Source organism: Triturus cristatus, chromosome 4_1 (genome assembly GCF_964204655.1).
Source record: "Triturus cristatus chromosome 4_1, aTriCri1.1, whole genome shotgun sequence".
NCBI lineage: Eukaryota > Metazoa > Chordata > Amphibia > Caudata > Salamandridae > Triturus > Triturus cristatus.
Window position 1 is genome coordinate 1286175357 of NC_140585.1, and position 25040 is coordinate 1286200396.

Here is a 25040-nt window from a genome sequence, read left to right on the forward strand (position 1 = left end):
TAGGTCTTCAACAGCCAGTCAGGACCGGGTGGAGGTCTTCCAGACAACAGAGGATCTGTATGACGCACTCCCAACCCGGAGCAAACAAAGGGCGAGAAAGCGAAAGTGAAAGTGCCGCGGCATCCGTCCGTCAGTTCACACCTCCCAAGGCCGCTGTTGTTCAATTAGTGGCCGGGCATCCTGCCAACGCCAGCCCCTGGCATCCTTCGGAGGTAGGCCGCAATCTTCCGCCATGCACAACTTCGGTCCCCGGTGGGCGATCTTGGCCCGGACAACGTCAATCGCCCCAGCTGTGACTCATCTGCAGGATTCCGTGCATGAAAATCAGGATTTAGGACAGGATGATTGCCGGAGGGCGCGAGGGTAGCGGGAGCTCAAGGCTCACGCGGCCATCTTGGTCAAGCGCTAGGCTCCTCTAAAAAAAAATTGTGTTTCTTAGGGCATATCTGCTAAGCTGCCTAAACCCGTGGTCTGTGATGGAGCGCCCATAGTGTCAATGTCAGTGTTAATATCTAGTATAGTCTTATTTATAGATGGCCTGCGAGGGACCCCCAAACTCGCTTGTTTACCTTTGCCTGCTCCTCTCTTCCGAGGGGTCTGTTATGATGAAGGCAGATCGCTACTAAGCACTCCTTTTGGGCGTCTAGGGCTCATGTGAGGAATAGAGAGAGAGACTGTAGAAATGGTTGGCAGAAGTGATTTAATAGTGCCAGTAGGTCTGATAAGAAGAATGCCACTCGAAGATTTATACGGAATTAAAGGCCTCAACACTATAGCACAAGAATTGCCCTCCTCAGCTCCATCTGTTGTCAAATCAGTCAGTCGGGGCACACAGCCGCAACTGATTCTGCCCGGAGTGCCCCGGAAGGAGATCCTTGCCGCCGCCCGTCTCTCAATGGCAACATTGCTCAAGGCTTGGAGCAGATGACCCCTGATGAAGCACGGCTAGGCCTACACACCCCCAGGCCAGGCTGCCACTCAATGCCACGCCGCTCCGAAGACCCCCGGCAGCAACAGGCAGTCCCCCCTTGAGGACAGACTGGAACCGGCAAAAAAAAACGAAAACGCCCAGCACACAGCAGGCAGAAAGTAAGCACCTCACCCCACTGAACGCCAGAGCCGAGTATTCCTATAGCCTGGCGAAATCAGTCTCCGGCAACAAATCCTCCTCGTTATGAAGAATGGAGCCGAATAGCAACAGAGGAAATGCCAGAGAAAGCCTGCCGACACAAACAGGTAAGGAGGCTTCTTATCTCCAGTAAAATCGGTTTGGGTGGCTCAGGGACGTTAGGTTGGAGTATTTAGCAAGATATTGCCCAGGATATTTTCAGGGAGGGTCCCCTTGAGAGGGGGGGGGGACTGTTGGAGAAAGTTATTTTTGATTTTCACTGGGTGGGGAGCATATTTGGGGAAAAAGAAAAAAAAGTCCTCAATGGCTAAATATACAGGATATTCTAAATAAAAATGGAGTGGTCTCTGAGCAACTAATTTGCTGTCTGTCTGTAACATCTGTAAAATCTGCAATTGTTGGTCAGTCAGAACCTTAACCCCTTCTTTAACATCAATTAAAATCCTAAAGTGGAATGTTAATGGACTTAGGGTTCTGAGTAGACAGAGGAGAATCTTTCAATATTTGCACCAATCGAAGTTGTTATACTTCGGAGTAGCTTTGATTATCAAGCACTCGGCTAAAGCCACATTAGGCAATGTTAAGGTAGACTCCAAAGGGCGTTGGGTTATTTGTGATGTTAAAATCCTAAAGGAATGGTGTACCCTTGTTGGCTACTATGGTCCGAATATAGATGTTGAGGGCTCTTTAAATACCATCTATAGTTATCTGATTCAATCTAACTATCTACATATTATGTGGGGTGACTTTAACATTCTTCTGAACCCTGTTCTTGATAGGTCTAAAGGTGGGAGGGTAGTTTACACAAAGATAGGTTCTTTCACTAAAGTGCTGATGAAGGACTTAGGGCTGATAGATATCTGGAGGGAGAAATATAAGGGGTTGGGTGGCCCTTCGGATTTTACATTTCATAATAAAAAACATGGGCACTTTTCCCGCATTGATTTCTTCTTGATCAATATAAGACTGTTGAACCGTACAACCTCTGTAACGCATGTCCCGGAGCACCTCTCTGATCAGTCTGCCGTAGCCTTACAGCTACAAATGCCCAGAGGTGTGTCTACTAAAAGGTGGACCTTTGATAGAACCCTACTCCTAGACACTCTAATAATTTCGCAATTGAAGAAAGAAACACTATTCTTTTTTTAAACTAACAAAGATTCGGCTTCATTGAAGGTAATCTGGGATGCCTATAAGGCATTCATCAGAGGTAATGTAATAAGTTTGGCAGCTAAGAAATACAAGGAGAGTAGAATGATGATACAGAAATTGGAAGATGATATTTCCAGAGCAAGGAATGAAAGTAAATTTCGCCACAATATGCAACTGGATGGGGAGGAAAGCAGAGAGGTCATAGCTAAGAGACGGTTGCTAATAGACCACCTAGATGACATTATCAGGAAAAAATGGGACGCTAGTAAGCTAGCTAATTAAGAATGTGGTAGGGATGTGGGAAGATCCTCGCCTGGAAGTCTCGGATAAACCAAACCAGGAATTTAATTAAAGAGGTAACTATGGTAGACTCAGGTGACAACCCCTCAGACAACCTTAAAATAGAACAGGATTTTGCAGTTTTTTTTCAGCGGTCTCGGTGTCTCAAATAAAAAAATATATTAAGGGTATATCCTTGCCTTACCTCACAGAAAATCAAAGTAGCTTGCTGAATCAGATTATTTCTTTGGCAGAACTTAAGACTGTGATGAAACACCTAAAAAAGGGCAGGGCAGCGGGGACGGATGTATCCCTAATGAATTCTATATGGCTCTGGTAGAGGAGTTGCTCCTGTCTTTGTTATCCTGCTCGACAGGATTTTCTCAGGTAATAATCCAATCCCTAGGTCTTGGGATGAGGCTGTTGTGTCCTTGATCTTAAAACCAAACAAAGACTCAAGAAAATGTGAGTCATATAGACCCATCTCCCTGCTGAATTGCGATTATAAAATCTTTGCACAAATTTTAGCAGGGAGGTTGAACCCTGTAATGAGTTCTTTGATCCACCCTGACCAGAAGGGGTTCATTAGTGGCCGTCAGCTTCATGACTTAACGCATGAGCTGATTTGGGCAATTGACATAGCCTCCACTAATATCCTACCCCTCATGATCTTCACATTTGACAGAGTGAACTGTCCTTTTTTAACCTATATGACCCGAAGGTTTGGTCTGGGAGAGCACTTTGTCAGAGCAATCAATAACATCTATAAAACCCCAACCGCCAGACTTACTGTTAATTGTAACCTCTCTAAATCAATTAAGTTAGAACGGGGGACGAGACAGGGGTGCCCCCTTTCCCCCCTACTGTTCGATCTATACGTAGAACCCTTGGCTTTTAGTATTAGAGCTAGTAATATTTTTGCTTCGTTTGGATGGGAGGGTTGGGAAAAACAGTTGCGCTATATGCGGACGATATGATGGTTTTCTCTAGGAACTCCCTTGTCATCTTGCCCTGCCTGGAGAAAATACTGTTGAATTTTGGGAGGGTCTCAGGTTATCTAATTAATGCTCAAAAGACAGAAATTATGACAAGGAACACACCACTGAGTAACGTGACAGTTAAACAGCAAATTTGATACTTAGGCATACAAATTACACAAGATATCACTAAATTAGCCGAAGTAAATCTTGACTCAAAACGGAAAGAGGCGGCCGTATTATTAAGATCTTGGAGTGATCTTCCATTGTCCATTCTGGGCCGCTCCAACTTGATCAAAATGTCAATCCTGCCGAAATTCACTTTTATTTTCAACAAGATCCCTTTATCCTTCGATCAATCTTCTTTGAAAGATCTACAAGGGCTTATTATTCGCTTTCTCTGGTCCAATAAGGGGGTGAGGATTGTATGGAGGAAGTTGCGATGTGCAAAGCTAGAGGGGGGTATAGCTAATCCTGACTTCCGTTTTTATTGTTATGCCTTTCAACTAAAGAATGTAAGGTCCCTCCTGTTTAACTCTTCCTGTTCCTCCCCCCTGCTTCTAGCAATGTCCAAAAATATTCCACAGGGTGGTGATGGCTGTTAATACTTTAAAAAACTCAAACTTAAGGTTTTAAGATCTGCTTGCGAAGTTTGGTATCATACGAGGAAGATCCTGAAGATCCCATATTATAGTGCAGGGGGCCCTGGTTGCAACTCTCCAGGCACTCCTGCCTGCCTAAAAGATAGTCTATCGACCTCTTTATTGGAAGAAGGTATTTTGAACTGGAGTCAATTGCTTCAAGAGAACAAACGTCTATTGGAATGTACTTTACAATATCACACATCAAAGACTTTCAAGATTTAAGATTTATCAGTTATCTAGCTGGGCTGCTCACTTAGATAAAGAGGGAGAAGTAAATGAAGAATAAGAACTTATTCTACGAGGCCCCCTCTATCAATGTCAAGAGGTCTCCAAATGGTATTGGCTTTTGGTCAAGAGGGAGCCACCATTAGTACCTATGGAGGAGTCCTGGAGAAGAGACCTGCCTTCGACCAACGTAACATATTTATGGCAAGTATCGATGTGCACTTAATGGAATGTGGGCAAAGCTGCCCATCTTAAGAGAAATCATATGTTCACACTCCTTTGGGCATACTGGTCCCCGAAGAAACTTTCTAAATTCGGAGGTGAATATCGGGAGGTTTGTTTGAAGTGAGCCTCTGATGATGCGGATGACATGCACATGTTCTGGCAGTGTTCTCCTATCCAGGGCTTCTGGCAAAATATAGGTAAGATTGTCTCGGAGGTCTTGGGGCAAGACATCAAGGTAAGCCTGATTTAGACGAGTGCTGTGTGGGCTGCATTTCAAATAAGCGGCAGGCATTGTTAAAGTGAAAGCGTGCATGGCGCACTGCTGCAAATACACACAAGAAGGGCACCATTGCTGTGCGCTTTGTCGTGCCTGCTTTAGCAAGACTTACATTAATTAAATAGTGCTTCCTGCCTGTTAATGAAAGCTAGAGTGTAGGGACACATGTAAGAGGGGCTGTCCTTATGGGAGATAACAACGGAAGACAGAGTGGTACTAAGGAGAGACTACTAAGCCGATTGATAAATCAAAATCCATTATTAACAAAGGACAGGAAGAGGAGCCAATTGAAAAGGTTGGTGGAAAATGGGTGGTGCTTAAAGTCCATACCTGAATACTGCATGTCTTGAAGAGATAGAGCAAGCGCTGCCTAGGCGAGACCTAAAAAAAAGACCCATACACCATTGGAGTAAACTCTCATGGTGTGGGTATCATTAGTTTTTTTATTTTTCAAAAACATTCGCCCACTTTGGGAATTTTTGTTTGAAAAATCAAAAACTTTGCAAAAAGTTTGACGGCTGTCTGTCATGTGTGACGGAGCCATCCATCAAATATTTCCTACATTGACAGGACCGCCTTGATGATTCCTTTCAATGTATACAGCTGTCCGTTGACCTAAACTTGCCAAGCAGAGTAAAGGCAGGGTGGCTGGCATAAAGCCCGGTGCTACGCTGTATGCCTTTAATTCCCCAAACCCTAAATCAAGCCCTTAGATAGGAAACAAGATAGTGCTAAACATAGTTGAGAGAAAAAAACTCATGACCATGAAAGGAAGTTAGGGAGTTTTTCTTTGGATGACCCAAGGCCAGATGAGCTTGAGGTTTCTTAGAGCTGATGAAATGTGTTATCAGTGCTGTTCTGAAATGGAGCAATGAAGTACTAATCCTGTACCAAAGAGGAATGTAGTTCTATAGGCTTCGTGCAAAGCTTGAAAAGATTTGTTTACATGAATATTCAGTTTTGCCCTTCTTGATTTCCAGTCTCTGGCAAGGTTCTGTCTCACTTTTCAACTGTGTTCAACACATTGCCACGGCTTCCTGTCTTTCTCTTTTCACTCCTTCGTTGGTCCCTGATACTTGCCATACCAAACCTCCTACTCACTGTATCCGGTTCTCCAAGCTCAAAGTTTACTGAACCCATCTTGTTTCGCAGTGAGAGTTTCTGCCCCTCTGAACAGCATTGGTTTTCTATTTTTTTTATATAGATTTCTTGTAGCAAACCTTTTGTGATTGGAACACAATGGTTTGCCTAGGGGTGCCAGGTTAAAAAATAAACTGTTAGTATCAGTATTAAAATTAAGATGCAACAATTATTTATCACAAACTATCAAGGTAACTAACAGGTTATCATGGCTGTGTGTCGTGTGGAATAGTAGTGCTCTGTTTAATACTTTCCACTGGTTTATTTTGTTGCAAGCCTTAGAGTGTGTAAATGTTTTGAGCATGTGCAGTTCCTCCATCAGAAGCCACTCTAACACATCACAATGCCATCTTTCCAGAGAGAGGCATGATGGTTGGAGAGAAACTATAGCTATCCTCCTCTGGACAACCACACGCAAATATTTCAAATTTATGTTTCATTTTACCTTTTTTCAGACATGGGTGTATCCCAAAGATACAGGGTCTTATTTATGAGGCCCTTACACTGCTATTGCATCACTTTTTGTGACACTGCACTGGTGTACAAATGTGCCACACTGTGCCATATTTACAAAGTGACACATCTAGGCAGATGCGTCACTTTGTAAATCCCTGCACTATATTATACCTGAGTCAGGTATAATGTATGCAGGGTTGGCGTTCCAATGCAGGAAAGCCACGTAGAAGTGACAATGTGAAACCTATGAGATTTCACTGCGCCACTTCTAGGGTGTCACTACGTCAAATCCTTATGCCTGCTTGAGGCACACCCCAGCAATGCATCACTTTTGTGCCTACAGATATGTCAGGAATACTGACGTATCTGTAAATCCTTGTGACATGTAGCGCCATACAGTTAATATGGCGCATTCAAGGTGTTGCAAGAAGGGTGCACTGAAAAGTGTTGCATCACTTTTTTCATGTAGCGATGCAACACTTTTCATAAATGAGCCCCACAATGTTTAATACAAAACTGCACCATTCGTTCCACCAACTTCCATTCTTTTAACAAATGTATTTGTACTGCTTGATTTTCCCGGCCCTATTGTGTTGACGGGTGATTTTTTGTGACTTCAGTCTCTTGCCATCCAAGTCTAGGGGTTAGAGTAGTGAATGGAGCCTATTTACTAGGCACTTCGACATGATCCTGTGTTCTTCCCCATAGATCAGGGCTTGCACACATATCCTAGGGGATAGATTCGTTAGTATTAGGGATAACCTGTCCTGTAGTGAGGGTATTTCATGGAGCCGTGCTGAATTCAGGCCTGGTAGGCCTCAAACGGGAGAGACTCCATCTTTCTTTCTGCTCCGGCAGCTTGAGATGCTTCTAGGTTAAGGGTGATGTTTTAGTTATGAGGTGTTATTCGCTTGGAGAGAACCGGTTCAGGCCAGCCCTTATCGAAGGATTGTATTTTTCTTCATGCCGAAGACACTACATCAGGCCGGCCGGCTGGGAACGTGTCCTTGGTACGGGGAGGTACAAGAATTTGGTGGGCGGCAGGTTACGGGCCGGAATTTTCCATGAGGAAATGCACCTCTATATTAGTAAAAGTCTGAGGCAGATACGGTGCACTTACTTCAGCCCGTAGGCGGCATCTAGCCGTTAGCAGTAAAGCTACTACTTATTCCAGGGAAGACAGACGACAAACTGGAAGGCGGAATAACCAGAGAGGAGAGAGTAGCCGATGAGGAAGAGGTCCCAGTGACTCGGAGAAGGGAGGAGGGAATAGATCCGTGACTGCGGAGGTGTGACTTCCAGACGAGCCGAGGCACAGACGAGAAGGGAACCTAGATGACCATTGAGTGCAGGCTACACACGACTAAGGTGATGTCGACCCCTTTCTTATTAGAGTGTACAACCTAATCTTTCATTTTTCTTTGCAGGTTATGTGTTACATAGTAATGTTATGTGATTGCGTATGTAATGAATAATAAAATACCCAGTTTGTAGTGAATCAACATGTGCTGCGTGTTCTTGTATAAGAGGGTAGCCTATTCTTCTAGTCAGCTGTGACTTGACATGAACAGATGTTAACCCTGATCAGGTAAGTGGTAACTGAATAAGGGAGAGAGGAGCCCCTCGAACCAGAGAACAGGTTGTGCTCAAACTGGCAGTTCTTGTGTGATCTGATAAATAGTCCCTTGTTGTATGTTATGGTAATCATAGGATGAACTTGTGCTGAGGCTGCCGTCTGGGTAGGAAGTCCTGGGTCCGTCTGGGACCGTGAGGCTAAGGCTGCCGTCTGGGTAGGAAGTCCTGGGTCCGTTTGGGACCGTGAGGCTGAGGCTGCCGTCTGGGTAGGAAGTCCTGGGTCCGTCTGGGACCGCGAGGCTGAGGCTGCCGTCTGGGTAGGAAGTCCTGGGTCCGTCTGGGACCGCGAGGCTGAGGCTGCCGTCTGGGTAGGAAGTCCTGGGTCCGTCTGGGACCGCGAGGCTGAGGCTGCCGTCTGGGTAGGAAGTCCTGGGTCCGTCTGGGACCGTGAGGCTAAGGCTGCCGTCTGGGTAGGAAGTCCTGGGTCCGTTTGGGACCGTGAGGCTGAGGCTGCCGTCTGGGTAGGAAGTCCTGGGTCCGTCTGGGACCGCGAGGCTGAGGCTGCCGTCTGGGTAGGAAGTCCTGGGTCCGTCTGGGACCGCGAGGCTGAGGCTGCCGTCTGGGTAGGAAGTCCTGGGTCCGTCTGGGACCGCGAGGCCGCCACTTGTATTGTAAGAGGTCTAGATATATATATATATATATATATATATATATATATATATATATATATATATATATATATATATGTGTGTGTGTATGTATATATATATATATATTAGGAATTCCCTGTCCTTAGGTGGTATATATCTGTGGTTACTTGTTGTGAATAGGCCCTAGGGAGAGGGTAACGTTCTGACTGGGTTAGAGAGGCTCTGATGAGCGGGTTCTATCTGATCCGAAAACCCGAGCAGAACATTTGGCGTCACAAACCGTTTTCGAAACCTGTGTGCGTCGTATTGTCTCGTGTTTGCTTTCGGCGTGTCCGTGGTTTTGTCTGTATATTATTTGTGTTATAATTGTGTGTATAGTTTTGTTTCTTCTTTCTTTTCTTCTTTCTTTTTCACGATGTTTTCTAGAAAATCTAAATCTACTTTTAAGTTGCCCGTTGATATTCCCGGCTGGGATTCAACGCCTTATGAAGCCTTAGCCCGGGAGTGGGCTGATTCTACTGGTTTGAGTGAGAATTGGAATTCTTTTTTGGAGCTGGCGGAGCCGGCTAATGTGATTACTTGCTTACAGAAGGCGCCGGTATCTAAGGGTGATGAGCTTCCCATTTTAGGGCGCAGAGGTTGGATTGTTCTGTCTGCGTACAGGCTTCTCCATGAGCGGTTGTTGAAGTTGCAGAACTTGCATAAGGATTTGGAAGTGAACTTTGTTGAGATTCAGAATGCTCATACTTTGTTACGGTGTCAAAATAAGTTGCTTGCTGACAAACTTGAGACGTACCAAACTATTGCCGAGAGAGCGGCTGTGCGAATTGCTCGTTATAAATACAAGAATCGGCGTGGTCGGGTTTCGACGCGAAAGGTGCGTCTGGTCGTGGCGAAAGCCGGACTGGATTGGAATCCTGATGAATGGGATGGTAATATCTGGATCTCGAGTGATTCTCCCTCTTCGGGTGAGGAGTCTGCCAAGCGCGAGTCCTCTCGCTCTGGCCGTGCTTGTAAATCTGCTTCTTGCGCCTCTGATGGTGCACCCCGTGATTGCGCTCGTCCTTCGAGCGGGGTCGATGCTTCTTCCACTGATTGTTCCTCTACGTGTACTGGTCGAGCTCCTTGTGATGCTCATCCCGCGGTCTCGGCGCATCCAGTTTTTCGTCGGAAGTTGCAGCAGTCTCCCGCTGCTCCGCAGGGTGTTTCTTTAGACTCTTTAGAGGACTTTACTCAACAAGAAATTAGTGATATTTTGCAGCGATTTCGGCAGCGAGCTGGTGAGACCTTGCTCACATGGATGGTGCGCCTTTATGAACTGGGCGCTGCGGGCATTATGTTAGATAATGGCGATTGTTTGAAGTTTTGTTCCTTGAGTTCGGATTCTACTGTACAGGATCATTTTCGTAACTATAATGGTGGTGATCAAATTTCTTTACTTCAATTGGCGACTGAGGGTTGTAATCAAAAGTATCCTACTGAGTCTGATTGGCCTGTGAATGACAAACCGTGGTATACTTTGCGCGACGCTGCACAACGTCTCAAAGAGGAGGTGATGAAAACGGCAATTTTTCTAAATACTGCCGACAGGTTGCTTGATGGTTTCTTGACATCTTCTGTGCGGAATCGCATCATTCGTTCTTCCCCTGTTGCCTATAAGCAGGTCATGATGACTTTATTGATTAATCAGACTGGTAACGTGTTATCTACGGTACTGGAATCGGTACGCCAACTCGGTGAGTTGGGTGACTGGTTTAAACCTGAACGTCAGTCCCGGCCTGACACTCGTACTCCTGGTGACAATAAACTTACTAGACGTGATATCTTTTCTGGTCTTCTGGCCGATGGTGTGCGGAGGGAGGACATTGACGGTGAGACTACTGCTCGTTTGTGGGAGTTGTTTCGCAAACGTGGCTTGGATCGGAAGGAGGGTGCCCGGCGTGTTCGGACGACTGAGTGTGATCGTGGTAGTTCTGACGGTAGCGTGATGACGACCGCCGTGGGCGCTCTGTTCGTCGTGATGATCGACGTTATGTACGTGATATGTTCCCCCGTCGTGAGAGAGACAGAGAGGGAGAGGAGGAAAGAGAAAGGGGGAGACATGATTATGTTTACAGCAGACGTAGAGATGATAGGGATCAATCCCCTGAGTTGAGGAGGAGAGAGGATCGCCATAGTTTGGCCGATCGAAACCAGCAGTGCAATGCAGAAGACACAAATCCATTTCGTACTGGGAATGGATATGAACAGGAGGCACCGATACCTAAGAAACGTGAGAGTCTTTATCCTGATTTATCCTGGTACACAGAATGCAGTAAGCATGACTAGGAAATAGGTCAAGCTCCTGTACACAGATGGGCTCACAGAGATAATAGACCCTATGTAGATATTGATATTTATTGGAGACATCGTAATATCCAAAGGGCCCGAGCATTGGTAGATACAGGAGCGGAGGCCACTCTTATTCATGGAAAATCGAAGAAGTTTACAGGTCAGCCTTTTACAATTACCGGATTGGGTGGAAAGGAAACTCCTGCCGTTCAAACTTTACTTGACATGAGAATAGGTAGAATCCCTAGAAAAGAATACTCTGTACTAGTGGTACCACTCTTAGAATTCATAATTGGAATTGATATTTTGAAAGGAATGACTTTGCATTTAGATGATGGATGTTACCAATTTGTAACTACGCATTATATATCGTCCAGGCCTATACGGGTTGGTCGTTTAAGAATGCCCCCCATAAAAGTTCCTCAGGCGACAAAAGTGGTTTGTCGGAAGCAGTATCGTATTCCAGGTGGTCATGAGGAGATTAGTACCACTATTCAGGAGTTGGTGGATGCAGGTGTTATAACCCCAGTTACTTCTGCTTGGAATAATCCTGTTTGGCCTGTACGTAAGAGTGATAATTCTTGGCGTATGACTGTTGATTATCGAGAATTGAACAAACACACACCCTCGTTGACCGTTGCAGTACCGGATGTCATTACTCTAATTGAAAGAATCCAAAAACATCCAGGTACATGGTATGCGTCCATTGATATTGCTAATGCTTTCTTTTCAATTCCGATTGCCCCTGAGTGTCAGGAACAGTTCAGTTTTACATGGAATGGGCGTCAGATGACGTTTAGAAGTCTTCCTCAGGGCTATGTGCATAGTCCTATGATATGTCACCGGCTGGTGGCAGAGCATTTGGCTGAGGTACCGGTTCATCCACAAATTCAGATGTGTCACTATATTGATGATGTTTTGATCCAAGGCGAAACACAAGAGGAAGTTCAGACCCAATTGAACAGAGTCATTGAGTGCCTGCGTGAGAAAGGTTGGGAAATCAATCCGGATAAATTACAAGGCCCGTCCCAGGCTGTAAAATTTTTGGGTATTAATTGGCATGAAGGGCACCGTGAAGTGATCCCTCAGGTTAAACAGAAAATCCTTGATTTTGCAGTTCCGAGGAATAGGAAAGAAGCCCAAAGCTTCATTGGTTTGTTTGGTTTTTGGCGTCAGCATATTCCTCATTTGTGTCAAATATTGGCCCCCTTGTACCGTGTCACTCGTAAAAAGAATGCATTTGAATGGGATAAACCACAGCAAGATGCGTTCAACCTAGCAAAAGAGGCAATTCAGCATGCTTTGGATTTATGGCCCGTACGTGATGGTGAGGTGGATTTGAATGTGTCTGTACAGGGCCTTTATGCGACTTGGAGTTTGTGGCAGAAGCAAGGCAGGAGTAGAGTGCCGTTGGGTTTCTGGACCAAAAAGTTACCTGATGCTGGTGAGCGTTATACACCTTTTGAGAAACAGTTACTTGCATGCTATTGGGCTCTGGTGGATACCGAGCAACTGACTTTGGGACATGATATAGTTTTACGACCTGAAATTCCTATCATGCAGTGGGTTATGAGTTCGCCGAAAACTCACCGAATTGGACATGCTCAAGAGGCGAGTGTGATTAAATGGAAATGGTATATACAAGACAGGGCACGTGTGGGACAAAAAGGAGTTGCATCCTTACATGAGCAGGTGGCGCGAGCGCCATCGACTGAGACTGAGAGTGAATGTTCCGTACCTTTAGTAAAGGAGTCTCCTGTCAAGTGGGGTAGACCTTTTGATGATTTGTCCGCAGAGGACAGAAACCATGTCTGGTTTACGGATGGTTCAGCAAGGTTCATAGGGACGAAACGGCACTGGAAAGCGGTGTCCTATAATCCGATCACACAAAAACTGCTGAGCACAACTGGTGAAGGTAAGAGCAGTCAATTTGCCGAACTTTATGCTGTTTATCAAGTTCTGAAACAAGAGTTACCTGGCACATGTCATATTTTCACTGATTCTTGGTCTACTGCCAATGGACTGGCGGTTTGGTTACCGACTTGGCATTTCCATAATTGGAAACTGCATTCAAAAGAATTGTGGGGAAAAGAATTATGGCAGGAGATTTGGGAGATGCTCCCACAGAGTACTGTTACAATCTTCCATGTGGATGCTCACAGCCCGATAGATTCTCTTGACAAATTTGTTCATAACATTGCAGATGAGAAATCTAAAATTGCTGAGGCAGTGGTGGACAAGCAAGATTCTGATATTGCGGGATTGGCGAAATGGGCCCACCAGAAGGCAGGACATTTTGGAGAGAAAGCCACTAGCAGGTGGGCTGCTGATCGAGGAATTTATATTCCCCTAGATTTAATCAAAAATGTTATTTTACATTGTCCCATTTGTCAGCATATCAGACAGCGCAAAGTGCCCCAAATTGTTAAAGGTCATTTACATCGCGGGAAACTGCCCGCTCAAATTTGGCAGATTGATTACATCGGTCCACTTCCCATGAGTAGGAATTGTCAATACGTTTGCACTATTGTTGATACATACAGTGGCCTGTTGGTAGCCCTTCCCTGTAAGCAAGCTACCCAATTGAATACCATTAAAACATTGGAATTGATTATGATGTATTATGGTGTGCCATTCCAAATTCAATCTGATAATGCATCCCATTTTCGTGGAAGATTGGTACAGGAATTCTGTGTGGAAAACAATATTGACTGGGTATTTCATATACCTTATTATCCACAGGCCTCGGGTCTTGTGGAGAGATTGAATGGTCTGCTGAAGGAGCAACTGCGTAAATTGACAGATGACAAGTATAAGAATTGGCGAGACTTTTTGTCCCAAGCGCTATTAATTTTGAATAATCGTCCTTTTCTAAATGCTGAATCTCCACTTATGCGTTTGTTTCCTCCGAATGTTAATGCTCAGCCAAATGAAATCAGAGAGACTGTGATGTACTGGGAAATTACTCCCGGAGCTTTGGCTCCATGTAGAGCGACCCCAGGGTCGGCAGGTTTAGACTTGCATGCCATGGATGACACCGTTATAAAAGGTAAAGATCGGGTCATCATCGCGACCGGTGTTGGTGTTCATATACCACCCGGGAATTTTGGATTAATCGCCCCTAGATCGGGGCTGGCTGTAAAAGGCATTCAAGTGCTTGGAGGGATCATTGACAGTGATTATCAGGGAGAGATTAAGGTGCTCCTGCTGAATAGCAGTGAGGCTGACTTACTGATACATCAGACTGACCGAGTGGCTCAATTACTCATAATGCCTGTCTTCAGCGGTGAGATGGTAAAAGGCACTGCCCCAACTTTGCTAACTGTACGAGGCCAGAAAGGTTTTGGCTCCACAGACAACCCTGGGGCCAGGGTTTGGGTGCAGTCGCCTAAGAATCCCCCTGAACATGCAGAGGTCATCGCCACCGGTCATGACAATACCATTTGAGTTATGAGACCAGGGAAAGATAGCTGGGAAACGGTCCCGGCTGACAAATGTTACTTACGAGAATGAATAATGCCTGTATTTGATTCTCTTTCAGATCATTCTTTGGACTGTTGCTGCAGGATGTGTCGGCGTCGGACTATTTTCGGGTTGGTTCGACGAGAGAGGAGGGATCCCGTCAACCCGGGATGATTTACGCACCCGGGTTTCGCGCTCCTTCGCTGCGTGGGATTCGTCATCGAACTTTTGGACCTCACTGGCGAAAAGGGTGACTGATGCCCCTCACTTCTGTTTGACGCCGATGAGATCTGTACACGACATCTTGGCCACCTGCCTGGTTGCTGTCCCTGCTTCGCTAGAAACTTTGATTCATATTTTCAACATTTCAAAGGCTCGCCCCAATGTTCTTCTGGGCGATTTTGCCACCCATGCGTATTGCCCCTTATGTACTGAACTACCAGACCAGATACCCCCCATCCAGTCCCAAATAGTTACCTATAATATCACACAAGGAGATTTATGTTTTTTCCTTACGTGTAATCCTAGTGCAATTTCTGAATGTCTGCGTCTAAAATTGAAAGGTGCTACTTCCTTTACCCTTCATGAGCGAACTTTGTGCTTTCAAAGGACACCGAAAACATGTGCTTCTGTCCAAAACGATATGACTTGCAAGAGTTTGGTAGTTACCCCCAGTCATTATCGCACGATGTTACTACCTGCTGGATGGCTTTTCTCATGTGGTAATACTTCCTGGCCATATGTCCCCGCAAATATTTCTGGAGGCCCTTGTGCCATTACGAGACTCAGTTTACTGATGTTCTCGTCACATCCGAATGCCAATTCTCGTGTGATTCGAGATACAGTGATGTTACAGGAGGATTGTGACTCGTCTTTGCATTTATATTCCAAGTCTGAATACCTTAGCCTGGCTATTTCAATTATTGGTGTTCCTGCTTTGGCGGTTTATAATGCCAAATCTATTGTGAAAATGGCCTGCTGGATGGTAAAATCCATTAATCATACTTCTACAGTCCTGTCTGACATGCTGTTAGACGCCCAGGGTGAACGCAGAGCCATCTTGCAAAATCGAGCGGCCATTGATTATCTTTTGCTTAAACATGGACACGATTGTTCTGATTTCGAGGGTCTTTGTTGTTTTAACTTGTCTGATCATACACAATCCATTCGCGCTCACATTGACAAGCTACATGACTTGACAGAAGAAGTTAGAAAACACATTGACCAGGGCTGGTTTGACTGGCTCTTTAATTGGTTACCTGATTTATATCTGTTACGTCAAATATTAGGAGGTATTCTGATTACCATCGCTGTTTTGATTTCTATCTGTTGCTTTATTCAGTGTATTCCTTCACTACTTCAATTCTGCACATTTGGTACTAGACATAGATCAGTTAGCTTTGTTTCATATTATTCTTCCACAGATGTTAGTTCTGTTTAATGAATGTATAATAGACTGAAGTCAAGGGTGAAATGTACTGCTTGATTTTCCCGGCCCTATTGTGTTGACGGGTGATTTTTTGTGACTTCAGTCTCTTACCATCCAAGTCTAAGGGTTAGAGTAGTGAATGGAGCCTATTTACTAGGCACTTCGACATGATCCTGTGTTCTTCCCCATAGATCAGGGCTTGCACACATATCCTAGGGGATAGATTCGTTAGTATTAGGGATAACCTGTCCTGTAGTGAGGGTATTTCATGGAGCCGTGCTGAATTCAGGCCTGGTAGGCCTCAAACGGGAGAGACTCCATCTTTCTTTCTGCTCCGGCAGCTTGAGATGCTTCTAGGTTAAGGGTGATGTTTTAGTTATGAGGTGTTATTCGCTTGGAGAGAACCGGTTCAGGCCAGCCCTTATCGAAGGATTGTATTTTTCTTCATGCCGAAGACACTACATCAGGCCGGCCGGCTGGGAACGTGTCCTTGGTACGGGGAGGTACAAGAATTTAGTGGGCGGCAGGTTACGGGCCGGAATTTTCCATGAGGAAATGCACCTCTATATTAGTAAAAGTCTGAGGCAGATACGGTGCACTTACTTCAGCCCGTAGGCGGCATCTAGCCGTTAGCAGTAAAGCTACTACTTATTCCAGGGAAGACAGACGACAAACTGGAAGGCGGAATAACCAGAGAGGAGAGAGTAGCCGATGAGGAAGAGGTCCCAGTGACTCGGAGAAGGGAGGAGGGAATAGATCCGTGACTGCGGAAGTGTGACTTCCAGACGAGCCGAGGCACAGACGAGAAGGGAACCTAGATGACCATTGAGTGCAGGCTACACACGACTAAGGTGATGTCGACCCCTTTCTTATTAGAGTGTACAACCTAATCTTTCATTTTTCTTTGCAGGTTATGTGTTACATAGTAATGTTATGTGATTGCGTATGTAATGAATAATAAAATACCCAGTTTGTAGTGAATCAACATGTGCTGCGTGTTCTTGTATAAGAGGGTAGCCTATTCTTCTAGTCAGCTGTGACTTGACATGAACAGATGTTAACCCTGATCAGGTAAGTGGTAACTGAATAAGGGAGAGAGGAGCCCCTCGAACCAGAGAACAGGTTGTGCTCAAACTGGCAGTTCTTGTGTGATCTGATAAATAGTCCCTTGTTGTATGTTATGGTAATCATAGGATGAACTTGTGCTGAGGCTGCCGTCTGGGTAGGAAGTCCTGGGTCCGTCTGGGACCGTGAGGCTAAGGCTGCCGTCTGGGTAGGAAGTCCTGGGTCCGTTTGGGACCGTGAGGCTGAGGCTGCCGTCTGGGTAGGAAGTCCTGGGTCCGTCTGGGACCGCGAGGCTGAGGCTGCCGTCTGGGTAGGAAGTCCTGGGTCCGTCTGGGACCGCGAGGCTGAGGCTGCCGTCTGGGTAGGAAGTCCTGGGTCCGTCTGGGACCGCGAGGCTGAGGCTGCCGTCTGGGGAGGAAGTCCTGGGTCCGTCTGGGACCGTGAGGCTAAGGCTGCCGTCTGGGTAGGAAGTCCTGGGTCCGTTTGGGACCGTGAGGCTGAGGCTGCCGTCTGGGTAGGAAGTCCTGGGTCCGCCTGGGACCGCGAGGCTGAGGCTGCCGTCTGGGTAGGAAGTCCTGGGTCCGTCTGGGACCGCGAGGCTGAGGCTGCCGTCTGGGTAGGAAGTCCTGGGTCCGTCTGGGACCGCGAGGCCGCCACTTGTATTGTAAGAGGTCTAGATATATATATATATATATATATATATATATATATATATATATATATATATATATATATATATATATATATATATATATATATATATATATATATATATATATATATATATATATATATATATATATATATATATATATGTGTGTATGTATATATATATATATATTAGGAATTCCCTGTCCTTAGGTGGTATATATCTGTGGTTACTTGTTGTGAATAGGCCCTAGGGAGAGGGTAACGTTCTGACTGGGTTAGAGAGGCTCTGATGAGCGGGTTCTGTCTGATCCGAAAACCCGAGCAGAACAGTATTCCAATACGTTCTTAGCACACTAAATTCCCAGGTCATATTACAATCTGCACTATTACAGCACCTTGGACCAGAATCTGTGCTAAAATCTATATTCTACCAACATAAACCTATTATTGTACGACTGCATTTTAACTATAAGACAGAAGTTCCGACATACTGCCTCGGTTGTGCACATCATTTACTTCAAGGCTCCTCGCCACTTCCCCATGTGCTCTACCACACTAATGCACTGATGCCAACAAACAATAACTTACTGTCACTACCTCTGTTCCTCGACATCCCCACAGTCGACAGGGATCTCAACTTAACTGGGCACCTTTTTTGAAACTATATTTTCCCAGTGGCTGGAAAACATAGGAAAACCATGTGCTCAGTTTTGACCTCTAAATCTCCTCTTTCTCCACATTTTCCTACAGTCACCTCTGCCACTTCCCCGTCCTCCCATATTTTCCTGATACTAGTCTCATCCCCTTCCCCATAATGCTGTCTTTTTGTTTTGAAGCAGCCATATTGGTTCAAATACTAAATTAACATGTCAATCAAGAGGGTATCCAGATTCTCAATGTTAGCAGTGCAAACATATCAACCTCGTTATATGAAGCATAAGTGTGGGGATTTTCAAATTCTCACACTGTGCTCTTCCCTCCAATTATATCTGTTTGATTATGATGCATTTTATTTTGTGATTCGCTTTGATAATTATGGTTTGTGAGGGATAGCCAATGACAGTTGATTTTGCTCTTGATTAAAGCGTCTTTACTAAGGTCACAGTTGAAGAGAGTCAGGAGAAAAACTCAGTCACTCATTACCACTTAAAAATCCATAATCTTGTCCAAAATTAGGCACTACAATTGACGGAATGGTAAGAGAGTGAGCAGCCACCTGGGAAGCGGTAGAAACACGTGGAGCTCTGTCATTGGCCTAAAAAGCTATGCAGTCTGCTTCGGGAACAACCGATCACTGAGTTGGACCAATTATGGAGGAAAGAGAATTCTATCTGAACACCACATTGCGATCATTACTGACTAACAGCTTCCAAGAAATCCAGCTAATAAGTGATATTATCAACTCCCTGACCTTTTTATTGGATTTCTCTTCATAGAGAGGGGTGACAGAGACAGTCCTCGCAAGGCACCAGCAAGGCCAGTCATTCTTTACACAATTGTGCTCTGCACACCATAAGGAACACTTAAAGACAAGCGATGCACTGCACCAGGGATAGAATTGGGTTATATATTCTGTACAAAAACATTTGTCTCAAACCTGCTTCCTCCTCTTCTGTTGCAAATTCTGGAAGTTTCCGTATGAGCCTCGAGGGTTCTTGGTAGTCTGGGCCAAGTGGGAATATCCTTTCATAGGTGGAGTTGGACTCCTGTTCACTGGGTGAAGAAGAGCGGTTGTGGTTGTGGTTGAACATGCTGGACTCACTCGGTAGCGAGAGGCTGACAGTCAGTTCATCATCTAGCATACGGCGAGAAGCCTGAAAGACAGGAAGTGCATGTCAGAGGATTGTTGGCATATCCACCATGGTATTAGCTGCCCCTCCATTTGCAGGGGGGGTCGACATTTCCTTACTTTTTCCTCATATTGTTTTCTATGCTCACCTTGATGGTCCAAGTCAATGTGTCATTATTATTTATATACTGCATGTTACACTCTTCCCAAATATATTTCCAGAGATTTGCAAAAGGAGAAAATATATAGAGAAAATCCATGATCAGGGACAGTAAAAAAAAAAAGGAAAGAAGGTGCATATGTCCCCTAGTATCGAAATGGACAAGTGTGTAAAGAGTAAGGTCCTTGGCGAAGACTGTTGTGTAGCTTGTATTTAAAGACTGACAAATCTAGAGGGCTACACAAATAATCTGAGAGCTAGAGCGTGATGCTGAAGACATTGAGCTGAAAGACAGGGAGATGCAAAAACCTGGGCAAACCCAAACACCAGTCGCAAAGAGTGAAAAAGAAAGTGAAAATGCATTAAAAGTTGTGCAAGAGGGCAAAATTGGTAAAAACAGGAGAGGCACAAGCAAGATGGAATTTTAAATGTGTAGTCCAAATATGGGTGATATGTAGGGAAAAAAGAAAATAGAGATAGGGCCAGTCAAAAATAATGAACAATCATGAATGAGGAAGATAGTCTGAGTCAAAGGTTCTGTAAAATGTGCCTGCCACTTATGTTGAGCAGTGTGGACAGAAAAAGTAAGACAAATATTTCATTGAGAGTAACAAAGCTGGAGTAATAAAAGCAATTGGAGTGAGCAGAAGGTGTGGATAAATTGTGAAGTAGAGGGGGGCAAGAATGAAGATAAACTCCCACTGTGAAGTCTTAATGTCACTAACCGTTACAAAAGTAGATATGAATAGGTTGTTCTGAACAGAAGAGAATGATTTTGATCATTTTCTGCATACAAATGGGAGGTGAACTCAAAAGATGACAGCATCGATGCCATTATAAAAACGAGACCCTTGGACTACAGAGATACAGAAAAAGTGCAGTAACTATAGAGAAAATATTTTTTTCCAAGTATGCGAGCATGACTTATTAGAAAAGAGTAATAGATGAAGCAACAATGTGGACAGGATCCGCTACACTTGTAAATGTAGATGAATGATCAACAATATCCCCCAATAAAGCAATAAATAAGCCATCATGAAGGATGAGCACAGCTTAGACAAATGATGTCAAAAATGTACATTCATGAAGCAGTGCAACCTCTGTATTTATTTCAAAAGATACGTGGGTAAAGTGTCATTTTTAAAACTACTTTTTACTGATTCTCATATATTAATTTGGGAAATGGCGACATGCCATTTTAACGGGACAAAAATCTAGGGGGCTAAATTATCAGGTAAATAAAAAGATATGTTCAAAACAATTGAAGACAAAAACCTCAGAAGTGTCCAAAAGTAAGTGACAGTGTTTGGGTTGGAGGAAACATTAGTGTAATATTTAGGTAAAGACATACAAACAAGTTAACAATTTAATTCAGCTCAAAGGTACACATTAGAATAAGGGAGAGTGTTAGTTTGAGGGTTAAGATTAAAGTACAGAGTAGGAATTGGATTCAGATAGGAGCAAGGCACAAAAGGGTTACAAGTGATATAGATTAGACTGTAAAGTTTAGGGTTAGGATCAAGGTAATCTGAAAGGTAAAAGAGAGGATTAGGATTATGCATAAACATGGGGAGGCTCTGGGACTATGGGACAATGGGGAAAAGGACATACAAGTTAAAAGTCACATTTCCCAAAATTTAAGTCTGAGATTTTTGGAAAAACAAGTGTAGAGACATAACCCAGAAATTCTCAACCTCAGACTAATTTCCAAGTGATTACTACCCCCGAACAAATCACATGAACCAGATGACAGCCCCTTGTACATTTCAACCGTGGAGAGGACCAATGGGTCTACTGCTTTGCTGTCAAATAGTGCTAAAATAAGGGTTGAACTGACAATCTCTATCAAAATCAGTGCATCTCTTATCACCTTACACCCCAATCATGCAATCTACACCAGCCTCTCTGAATACTGCATATTTTCTTACCGTCAATGACCAAAAAGTCTCCCTGAACCATCAAAAAATGTCTATGGTGACAAAATAATTTGGCTTAGATTCTCTTTTAAGTTCATGCAAATATTTCTGTGTACTTGGAGGTTGTAATAATCACTTTTACTGAATTTGCCCATGACCATCAATTTCCTCAAACCTTTCCATCTAAAAGCACATTTTAAGATGGTTGTGCATATAAAAAAAACATAGGGGTTCTTAGGATTTTTTGTATCTGACATACAATTGCCGCACCATACAACCAAGGAAAAAAGAGGGTGTCCCTTTGTCCATTCTTGCTACATTTGACATAGAAACCGAGAGTGCTTGGAATTTTCACAGAACAATGTGGACTGTACAAGTCATGGAAATTAGCTATATCGTGTCTGTGTTGTGTCATCAAGATGTCTAGCAGACCAAATATATGCAATAGATAAGCCGATATAGGTGCGGATGAAACAAACAATATAAATCTTTCCTCACTCTCCATGTTTCGTGCATAAGTGCTCACTCTTTTCACAGTCTCGCCATCAGATTACCCAGAGCATTTACAAAGCTATCATCGTGATGTGTGCACCAATTAGAATGATCTCTATAATCCATGTAACTGCACCCTGCCATATGAAAATTAGGATGAAAACTAAATCTATTTGGTGAATTGCTTCAATAAATTAGCACTAGAATGCGTCTGAGTCAGGAGATTCTGTTGCAAGAAGCCCTCCTGCATTCAGTTATGTCTTAGATACAACCTATTCTACTCTTTAATTATATTCTTCCAACACATCAGTCTATTTTGTTGTTTATCGTTTGTATTTATTGTTTTGCCCTCTCGCCATGAGTTTCACTCAAATTATTTATGGTATAAATTTGTATTTTGAACTTTTAATAATGAACAGCTGAACTTGGTAGGTAGCCATTATTAATAGTCACTTATGATGGACAGTTGAATAACTATCGGTGTTAACTCTGGATGATTTCTCTCAGAATATATATCACGCATCTTCCATAGATGCCATTATTTTCTCTCAGCTACCACGTAAACTAGCAGCTTCCCCTATATTGCGGAAGTGCTTCAATATATTTAATTAGCTTCCGAGTTAACTTGCTGTCTAGTAAGTTTAAATTGTCAGCTACTAGCGCACACTGGATGTATCTCTGACAGATTAAAACTACTGCCTCAAATTCTGCTACATTGACCTACCACTGAGTAGGAACCAATGTATTAACCTACCACCACATCAACCAGGAATGTACATAATGTGAGCAGGGATTACATGGGCATCACTACATTAACCAGACATTCATATCATATAGTTAGCATGTGTCTCACCCTATGTTTTAACTGACCATCAGCCTAGAGCCAGAGCTTAACTTTGCTAACCTAACACTTTCTCTATTTCTAACCTCAATCCCTACCTTACTGTTCATTGAAAGAAATTCTGGGCTTTATTGGCAGCCCATTCAGACACAGGAAGAGATGGGGAATATGAGCAGGCTTGAATCTAGGTTAATATGTTTCCTTGAAGGTTGTCCAGTTCAATAGAGTGGAAATAGTGATGTTGTACAGTGGGATCCTTTCCTACTGGTATCTTCGATTCCTTCTCTGCCATTTCACTTCAAATGTAGGTTAGGCTTGCACCCTTTTGTAAAAACAGTCAGTCACAGACACAAAGTTGCTCAAACACTCACCTATTTCCACAGTCACTCAATTGCTCACTGTCTTCATATTAATGCTTCTAACTTACCTATATTTGACAATTAGCACCCCTTGTCCCCATGCCTTGCCAACCCCAAAGTTGCTAAAGTCTAAGGCCACTAGGAAGATGGAGGAGATACTGTTCCGAGGAGATGACCAGAAGCAGCCTGAAACATTGATTTGCCTCGTCTCGGTTGACACAAGCCCCAAGGCTCTGTGATAGTCTGGTCAAAGATGTCCAGCTCTCTGCCTTGCAGACCTAAATGTGTGTGCTTTAAGTTCCACTTTAAGTGTGGGGTGTTTTTAAAGAGGTATAGCCTAACTCCAGACCTTTATATTTACTTGGGGGTTGAGTTCAGACCTTTATATTTACTTGGGGGTTGAGTTGTTGGCCAGGGGTAGGAGAGTTCAGGTGCAAGGGAACAGAGTTGTGGTTTGCTTGCCCATTTGGCAAGTGTCCTCAATGTATTCCTTGACAGGTACTTTCAGTTCTTGAAGTATAGGTGGGGATATGCAGAAGGAGAATGGTTAATAACAGCAGATTTGCACTAGAAATGTCTCCACAAGATCATTTAAATACATTGACATGCACCATCAGTAATCCATTAGATGACACCCATCCCATGCTTTCCCCGATGGCTGATCTTGTCGATATGATAACACATGGCATCCTCACATGGAACATTGACGATCAGCTAGATCGAGTCAAGAGGGGTGCTGTGTTGAAAACAGATAAATGTTTGCTGCAGATACACTCTTTCTTTTTTTGGAAACTATTTTTATTGGCATTTGAAATCATATATAGAACATTCACACAGAGAAGTTCAAGATATAGGCCTGGTCAACTTGGACCTGAAAACTTTTACTACCCAATGGATTAATGATCCAGTTTAATCATTCTGCATCAAATATGTTTACAGAAATGGAAACCCCGGCACTCTAATTATTTACATAAACAATTTTTATATGTGAATCTCTCAAAACAAGAAAACAATATGATATAGAGAAATACCTCCTGACACAGGTAATATCCAGGAGAGCATACGTTGATCATTCAAACACTGATTTATTCACTGATAGATGACCAAAAGCATGATCATTAACATTACATCAAATATCAAAACATTCATGAAAATTATTTTTTCTATGAAGTTCTTGAAAATCCAATTCTTGTCATGTAGAACATCAGAAACAGCCAACGCGCGTTTTGTCACCACTGTGACTTCCTCAAGGCTTAAATGATGCTCGCACGGGGGCCTCAAAATATCTTCTCCCTTATTGACTCAATTATCCCGTATAAATGAAGAGTCCTAGGTCCATATTCGAATCCTCGAACCGACTAAAAGTATACTTCTGATGACTGCTTTAGGTCCTTGTCTTTCCTTAACACGACTTTAGTATAAAAGATTGGTTCTTCCAGACGTTTTTGATACTTCGTCTATATTTTCAAAGCGCTAAATCCTGTTTCACATTGTCTGGAGTCAAAATTAAATAGAAATCGAATCAAATGTCCATTAATATTGCGAAATGATCACTCGATAGTACATAGGTAATGGCCGCGCTGTCATCAGCAAGTATGTCTCCACAGGTTAGGGAACCATGAGAAGGCCCTGAGAAAATACTCCATATAGTCATGGCAAACTAACTCCCTGCCGTCCGTTATGTCAAGACTGTCTTGACATAACGGACGGCAGGGAGTTAGTTGGAGACTAATAACCAGGATGTTAAAATTATCCAATAGCCACTGAAACAAATATTGATGCACTGAAATGTCTCTGATTTTATATTTTGCTTATT

The 25040-nt window shown here is 43.6% G+C and overlaps 1 protein-coding gene across 1 annotated transcript in view; it reads right to left on the reverse strand.

Annotated features, from left to right (window-relative positions):
- DDR2 (discoidin domain receptor tyrosine kinase 2) overlaps positions 1–25040 on the reverse strand; it is a 686650-nt gene that overhangs the window by 234753 nt on the left and 426857 nt on the right. The window contains exon 11 of the mRNA XM_085654795.1: positions 19265–19481. Within this exon, the coding sequence (XP_085510921.1) occupies positions 19265–19481 (217 nt within the window). The remainder of the gene's footprint in view (positions 1–19264; positions 19482–25040) is intronic.